This window comes from Ipomoea triloba, chromosome 1 (genome assembly GCF_003576645.1).
Source record: "Ipomoea triloba cultivar NCNSP0323 chromosome 1, ASM357664v1".
Lineage (NCBI taxonomy): Eukaryota > Viridiplantae > Streptophyta > Magnoliopsida > Solanales > Convolvulaceae > Ipomoea > Ipomoea triloba.
Window position 1 is genome coordinate 8249199 of NC_044916.1, and position 8852 is coordinate 8258050.

At 30.2% G+C, this 8852-nt stretch overlaps 1 protein-coding gene across 1 annotated transcript; it reads right to left on the bottom strand.

The window, feature by feature from the left end:
* Nucleotides 1-7998: 7998 nt before the first annotated feature.
* LOC116023147 lies at nt 7999-8462 on the bottom strand. Its single transcript, XM_031264158.1, has 2 exons — nt 8331-8462; nt 7999-8199 (listed from the first exon to the last, which is right to left on the bottom strand). Exons 1-2 carry the CDS (start codon nt 8460-8462, stop codon nt 7999-8001), a joined length of 333 nt encoding a protein of 110 aa, XP_031120018.1.
* Between the last annotated feature and the right edge of the window lie 390 nt (nt 8463-8852).

An 8852-nucleotide genomic window follows, 5' to 3' on the forward strand; every position in this document is an offset into this window, starting at 1 on the left:
TTAAAAGTATTAAATTTTTCTTCATAAGTATTACATTTTTCCTATATAAGTAATAAACACTTTATTCCTTATCAGTATTACATTTTTCAGTATAAATGTTACATTTTTATTTTGGCCCGATTCATTTTTACAAATAAGGATCTATGAGAGGATCTCTAACAAGTTTGATAATATCAAGTATCGAACCGACAAATATTAAGAAGGAATTATTTGTTTAGATTAGTGGCTAACATGTAAAATGACTTAAAGAGTACAGATGATGATGATGATAAGAAGAAGTATGAGTATTTTGGACTTTAAACTATTTATTTCATTTCAATTCCATATATATCAAACATTAGAATTGAAATTCTCAGTAATTTTATGCCTGTAAACCAAACAGTAGAATTTAAATTGCGACATTATTTTCATATTATTCCTCTCCCACGGAATTGAAGTTCCTTTTCCTCATAATTTCATCCTTCCGACCGAACACCATAAGAGAATGTTTTATGCGTATTCGCAAAATTTTTAAAGCTATGTTAGTTTGGCAAACTTAGTTAAAAAGGTAAATGAAAGCTGAAAAGTTATAAGTTAGTAACTGAAATTTAAAGAGCTGTTAAGCTAGCATTTAAAAATGTTTGGTAAAATTAACTTTTTGATAAGCTGATAAATATAAAAAGACTAAAAATGACATCTTCATAAAATTTAAATAGTTTTAAATTTAAATAGGTTTGTTTACATATTAAAATATAAAATAATGAAATAAATATATATTAATAAAATATAAAGTAAGAACATATATTTGAAAGTATGTAAAGTAAGACAAAATGTTTATAGTTTATAAGATTAGTTCATAAAAAAATTAATATTCAAACACACAAATGCCAAATTGAAATTACAACCAAAGATATTAAGATAGAGAAAAGGCCAAAAAGGTTTTAATTGGGAATGGTAAATGATGTTATTTATTTATAATAACTAGTTTTACACGCGCATTGCGCGGATGAGTTAATGCCCAATGTTTATGTTTAAATAAATATTTGAAAGTATATTAATGCAAGATTATATAGGAGAAGTTTATACATAGGTAATTGAACGTCTAATTTATTTATTTAAATATGTAACTCAAAGTATATGAATCCAATATAATATATGAAATTCATTATAATTGTCACTAAAATAAATGTTTGCAACTTTGTAAAATCAATACTCTAAATAGTTGGTCTAAAAACGATAATCTAAATAAATACTACTTTTGGTTTACATTTTTCTAAGTATTCTTAATTCTCTTTTGAGTAACATTGTGAATACTTGGTATTAATCGAGTAGCATCAAATTATTTTTTTTTAAAATTTTTTTTCACGGTATTAATAAAATATTTGGTAAATAAATATATAACATTATTTTGTATTATAACTTTGATATTTAATAACAAAATATTGTAAAAATAAGATAATGGAAATGTGATGAATATTAATTGATAAATTTGAATGTAAAGAATCTTTGCCTGGAAGAAAATAAAGACAATATAACTAATGAAATTATTTCTCTTATTTAATTTAATTTTTTGATAATGAATAATTTTTTTCAAATAAAGGTATTGTAAACACATAATTCTAAATTAAAGAAATACAAATGTATCATTTTTTTGTTGTAGCTACTAATTTATTTAATTTAATAAGAGTAAAATAGAGTGAGGAACTATTCTAAAAAAAAAAATAGAGTGAGGAACTTAATTATGCCAAATTTGATTGGGATGAGGTTCGAACCTAAGACCTTTCTTATAGAAATTAATGGGTAAGTTAAAAGTTAACGGAATATTAACGGAGAAGAGAATATTTAACAGAAAACTTAACGGATAATCATATAATTAAGGAAAAATTAGAAAATCTCAAAGAAAAAATAAATCTAAACAATCTGAACCATCCATTTGATTAAATAATTTGATCGTCATTTTTTCTACCCATTTTAGGCCTAAGGCTATGTTTGGCAAACCTAGCTGAAAAGGTAGCTGGAAGCTGAAAAGTAACTGAAAACTAAAAAGCTATAAGCTCAAAGCTGAAATCTAAAGAGCTGTTAAGCTAGCTGTTATGCTTAAAAGTGTTTGGTAAAATTAGCATTTTGATAAACTGATAAATGTAAAAAGACTAAAAAGGACATCTTCATACAATTTAAATAGTTTTAAATTTAAATAAGTTATATATATATATATATATATTAAAATATAAAATAGTGAAATTAATATATTTTAATAAAATATAAAATAGGAACATATATTTAAAAACATATAAAGTTAAACAAAATGTTTATAATTCATAACATTAGTTCATACAAAAAAGCAATGTTCAAATACAAATGTCAAATTTAAATTACAACCAAACATATTGAAGAGAAAAAGTAAAAAAGGTTTAGCCAAAAAAGTTTTAATTGGGAAGGGTAAATGATGTCATTTCTTTAAAATAATAAGGTTAAAGATGGAAAAAAAAGTTAGGAAGCTACTAGCTTATTTTGAAACGCTACCTTAGGTAGCGTTAAAAAATAAGCTCTTATTTTAAGCTACTAGATTATTTTATGAACATTACCAAACAGAGTTTATAGCTTATTAGTAGCTTAAAATAAACTATAAGCTCTTAAATATGTTTGGTTGTAATTTCAATTTCACATTTGTGTGTTTGAACATTAATTTTTGTATGAACTAATTTTATGAACTATAAATATTTTGTTTTACTTTATATATTTTCAAATATATGTTCTTACTTTATATTTTATTAAAATATATTGATTTCATTATTTTATATTTTAATATGTAAACAAACCTATTTAAATTTAAAACTATTTAAATTTTATGAAAATGTCATTTTTTGTCTTTTTACATTTATCAGCTTATCAAAAAGCTAATTTTACCAAATATTTTTAAGCATAACAATTAGCTTAACAACTCTTCAACTTTCAGATACTAGCTTATAACTTTTCAGCTTTCAGCTAAGTTTGTTCAGCTAGGTTTGTAAAACATAGCCTATAGCTTATTAGTAGCTTAAAATAAGCTATAAGCTCTACCAAGCATAAGACTGATTAAAGATTTTAAAAATCTTTCAAATCAAAATAAAGTAAAATTAAAAAAAAATTGAATTCGATCACTTACATTTTTCAATAGTTATTGTGTAGTTGTGTGGACCACGGTCCAAAAACGACGTCGTTTCGCATAATTTTTTTCATGCGACCAGTTGTAATGTACATTTTTATAACTCATAATGTACATCACTCAAACACATAATATACATTATCTTACCCTAGAAGTTTCATTATTCTAACTCATAATGTACATTATTCTAACACAAAGTACATTATTCTAACACATTATGTATATTATCTTACTCCAAAGGTTTCATTATCTTGACACATAATGTATATTATTTTAACTTATAAAATTCAGCGACGTTATTTTGTACCGTGGTCCGCACAGAAACCACGTTCCACACAATAATTTGCCTACATTTTTTATTGCAATAATTAAGAACTAGAAGTCATTAATCCAGACAGTCCAATGAACAATCTTAGTTTGGGCTAAGGGTCATTTTGTGTGGGTTGGATTTCAACGCACAACAAATGTTTTGGGTGATTTTAAGCATAAAAGAAATCAAATGAGAGAAGATGCGAGGAAAAGATGAAAATGTAGCGCAAATTTTACTGTGGACCGTTTTGATTAATGAAAATAAACGGTAGAAACGGAACCCGTTTCACACCGTTCCACAAAAAGTAACTCTGTGTGTATAACATATTTAGTTTCATTTTACATACATTGTAGTTTTCTTACAACACGACTACAGTTTCTCTTCGATATAACTATAGTTTCATTCGATAATATACACTTAAATATGTGAAACTGTTATTCAATTTCATTTTATATACACTGCAGTTTCTTTTCAACACAACTATAATTTCATTTTGATATAAATACAGTTTCATTTGATAATATAAAAATAAATGTGAGCCAGTATCATTTGAGATGAACTGTAGTTCTATTTACGGAGCTCCATTAAGATGTGACGGCAACCGTTTTTTTACTTAAAGAAACAGTGCCGTTTTTGGACTATGGTCCACCAAGTTTTGTTTTGAAATGGAGAGGAAGTAAAAATAGCAAATAAAGAATTTTTTTTTGTTTTGAAGCTAAGAGAAAAATAAAATGGGAGGAAACTTGAAAAGAAAAAGAAAAAAAAAAAAGAGAAATCGAGGTGCATATTTTGAGATGTAGAAGTTATGATATCTTTATCTCTGTAATTCCTTTTAATTTTTAAGCGGAACTTATTACCATATATCAATGTATTTGTAACTCTTTACTATTTTTTTTCTACATTTCTATAATTTCAACGCACCATCAAAATATATTATAATAATATTTAGAGTAATTTCCATTTTTGGTCCTATTGTTATTATGACATTGCCAATTTTAGTCCACCACATTAATTTCTGCCATATTTTAGCCAGTCTTTTTATGCCATTGCCACTTTTGGCCCACCGTTACTATTTTCGTGAGTTGGCCATCAACCTGAGGGATATTGTTGTTCTTTCATGATCTGGTCTTCTAATTGACTGAGGAAAAGAAAAAAGTAAAGTTAATATCCTAAGTCGTAAGACCTAATCCCCTAACCCTCCTCGAATACGATCAAAATCGCACCAAAATCATAGCAAATCAGACCAAGAGCGAAGAAATTGAAAACCAAATTCTATCAAATTTGAAAGTACTAGCATGCACGGAGGGAGAAACGACGATGGATTCGGATATAGAAGCTGACGCATCAAACCTAGGTAAATGTCGAATGTTTTTGTTTTAGTATGAATGTGTTCTGAGTTTTGTGTGTTTATAGAGTGAAAAAGTGTTGGGGTTGGGTGGGTCATTTATATATGTGTCATTGTCCTTGTTTGTCTACTGATTGTTGAACATGCGTGAGTTGTGTGGTGTCCACTTTGCTTTTGAAATTCTGGGAATATAAATACATATTCTGGGGAGCACATGCTGGAAGATGTTTAACTTTATGCTCTGCAAAAAATTTCCCCCTTCCTAGACTGTGTGGACCACATATTTCTTTACCCATACATATTACTTTAGAGTTAATTCCACCAAAGGTTCCTTGTCTTTGGTGGCAATTCCAATTTTAGTCCCAGACTATCGTTTTTGCCATTTAACATCCCAGACTATTATTTTTGGACACTTTTAGTCCTTTTCATGATTTTTCCTATTTTTAGTAAGGGCAATTTTGTCTCTTCATATATATTATTTTTTATTTAACCAGTTTTTACCTGTTTAATTAGGTTAGGTGAAGTAGACCGGTTCTTCTAATTATAATATTCAATCCACAAATCCCTAGCGTACGCAACTTCATCTGCATAAGTTCAAGGCTTCATCGTCCTCCTTCACCCGGCGGGGAACGATGTTCGTACAATGCTACTATAGAGAATAGCAAAGGGGAAATTTGGTGCCCTAAATCAGTAGTTCCAAATCTCTAAATCCCTAAAGGAGTTTGCAATCGATAAAAGGAATTATTTGTCACCCAAATCTCTCGTTGGAAGAAACTGATGGATAGCGAAGGACATGGTGGAGAGTTCAATACTGGTATGTACAAATTCTATGGTGGATGGGGGTTTCTATAGTATGTTATTATTCTGTGGTGTGCATCTTAAATACAGTGTATTGAATTTATATATCATCAGAATTTTAAGAAAATGTTACACTGATAAACTAAAGACATAAAATATTTTGCAGTCTTGAAACTTCTTGGAACTTCATGGATTTGGCAGAAAGAAGATATGACAAATTAGGTGTAAAAACTCCAAAAGCCATTTCATCATAATAGAGTTTTCTTTCATTCGATTCTGGTCTCCGTTCGATGTTTTGAGTACGTTAGGGATTTGTGGATTGAATCTAATAATTAGAAGAACCGGTCTACTTAACCTAACCTAATTAAATTGGTGAAAATCGGTTAAATAAAAAAAATATGAAGAGACAAATTTGTTAGAATATATTAAAATTTGTTAGAAATCAAATTAAGGCTTGTTGTATGTATTTATTCTGAGTTTTGTATGCATTTAAAGTGGTTGTCTTTGTTGTTTTTATGTATTCATTTAAACAGATACCTTTTCTTTGAAGTTAAGGCATGGTGGTTGCCTTAAAAGGAATGAAATAGGATATGTTGGAGGGGCAACTAACTGTTATAATTTAGATATTGATTTGTGGGGCATGATTACTTTAAGGGAAACAGTTGGGGAATTAGGATATAACATGTTAGAAAACTTTAAATACTTCACACCAACCAGTACTGGGGTTTTATTTGAATTAGTGACAGATAGTGACTGTTGGGCAATTTGTGACATTGAACAATTTCCCAAACAGATTGAGGTTTGGGTGGTAGGTGAGGGTGAGGGGCAAGGTGAGGATCAACCTTTAGCTGAAGGGGAGTTTCAGTCAGAAGATGATGCTGATTGTGATGAATTTGAGTACAATAATGATGATCAGAGTGAGGGAAATGATGACTTAGACTTTGAGAGAAATGTAGATCCAAATATAGAGTTTGCAGGGATAGGAGAAAGTGTTGATGTTGATAGTGGTGAGAGAGTTACTGGGGATGGGTCTGTGAATGAAAGAAACATGATTGTGAATGAGACTAGAATACTGCCTGGGAATGCTACTGGAAATGGGACTCAGACTCCTATAGGTGTTGATCCTTCTGCCAACCAGACTGTTGGGAATCAGACTGCTATCGATACTGCTGCCATCCACAGAAAGGTATAGAGGTACCTTAACTGTTAATTTTTAAACACTATGTTTTACTTAATCCATTTACTTAATTTTTCTTATCATGTAGCCTAATCCAAGATGTGGGAACTTGAAGCAGAGTGTTGGTACTCAACTTACTGCCAGACCTAGCAAGTTTATTCCCAGGAAAAGGAAAATCAATGAAACACCTACAACAGAACCAGGGAATGGTTCTGAGCCTATTGTACCACTTGGGATTAGTATAGGGGACACTATATGTGTTGATTTTTGGACTGAGGCAGTGGAAGTGGCAGCTATGTTTGACAATGTAGATGATGCTGGAGTAGATGTTCAACAACAAGAAGAAATCTCAATTACACCACTCAGCCAGAAATCATACCACAAGTGAACAAAGCTTCAAAGACTACCCGTGTTCAACCTATGAAAAGATATGACACAAGAAGTAGTCTAAAGTCATGATTTACCAACACTGTTAACACACCTCTGCAAATTGACTGAAATGCATGAAATACAAAGACTATTACTTTAACTTTTTTGCTAGTCTTGATATTTTGATACTGTTAATCTTGGTATTAGTGATCATTTAGTTGATTGGTTGTCATCAAATGTTAATGTATTAGTGTTGGTATTTTGATATTGTTAATCAACTAAAACAGTTGATCATTTGATGTTTTGCTACTGTTATTAGTGATCATTTAGTTGGTTAGTAGTGAAATAACCATGTTAATGTACTTTGCTGATAATGAATTTAGTTCATAATGAAGTTTAATGGTTGGTTCCAGTTTTGATTTTGTTTTGTTCCAGTTTTGGTAGGCAGGGGATTTGTTATGTTTGTTAGGACATTTACTATGTTACTGCCCAACCAGTTTCAGTTTTGATTTCCAGTACTATAACTATGTTACTACCCAAGCATTTACTATAACACTACAGCACTTGCATAGGCACATTACACACAACCATTTCCAACATAAGACTACAACTTGCATTGGCACATTAAACATAATTGTTTACGACAAAACACTACCCAATTGCATTCAACATAACCATTTCCAACCAAATAAACACAGTGCTTTCACCTTATTGGAGCATAGGCACATTCTTGCCAAAGTTTTTTTTTTTTTTTTTTTTGTTGAATACTACTAACTCTATTACAATGCAGCTTGCCAAAGTTCTTATTGCTCCCTACAACAAAAAACAAAAAAAAAAAAAACTAATTATCAGTACAATAACAACTACAACAACCATCATAGATGTACATTTCTACTCCAATGCTTATCCTTCACTTCTTCCAGAACATTACAATAACAACCACTTCTCAACTTGGCCTTTAACATTGCATATTCTTCTTCATTTTTGTTAAGTCTCTTCAATAACCCGGGTATTATCCTCTTTGACCTAGGGCACATCGAGGGATCATACCACCTCACAAACCCACGTGAATGAGCCTGAAAATTGCAAAATTGATAAAAAAATAAATAAATAAATAAATAACTACAATTATTCTCGGTTGGGCAGTGCAAGTTGAAAAAAACGATTGCAAATTGACCCATTCAAAAATTTTATAAAAATTACAAACCTTACATCTTGAACATTCCCAATATCTCCGCCCTGAATTCTCATTTGTCCATGATGTCTTCAAACCCATTTCTTGTCCGCATTCGCATTGTTGAATTGAAATCCATTCCCCATAAAGGTAGCACTGCCTCATTCTAGTCGAAGACCTCAAAGAATTAGAGCTTTCTCCTTTGTATCTTTTCATTGGATCTCAAATCTTCATGGACGAGAAGAGAAATTGCAGCTGGTAATGATAGGAAGAAGAAGGAAGATGAGATTTAGGTCTCCATCAGGATGAAAATGTATAAGAAAATCAGCACAAAGGGTTAAGTCGAAGACCAGATCATGAAAGGACAACAATACCCCTCAAGTTGACGGTCACTCACGGAAATATTAACGGTGTACCAAAAGTGACATTGGCATAAAAAGACTGGCTAAAATCTGGCAGAAATTAATATGGTGGACTAAAATTGACAATGCCATAATAACAGTAAGACCAAAAATAGAAATCACCCTAACATTTAAATTTATTATTAAAAATACA

What these genes read in the sequence shown, in the direction of transcription:
- LOC116023147 (XM_031264158.1), bottom strand. Translation starts at nt 8,462, where the DNA reads ATGAGGCAGTGCTACCTTTATGGGGAATGGATTTCAATTCAACAATGC. An exon ending in GGGAATGTTCAAGATGTAAG is followed by an intron (nt 8,200 to 8,330) that starts GTTTGTAATTTT and finishes TGCAATTTTCAG; the next exon opens with GCTCATTCACGTGGGTTTGT.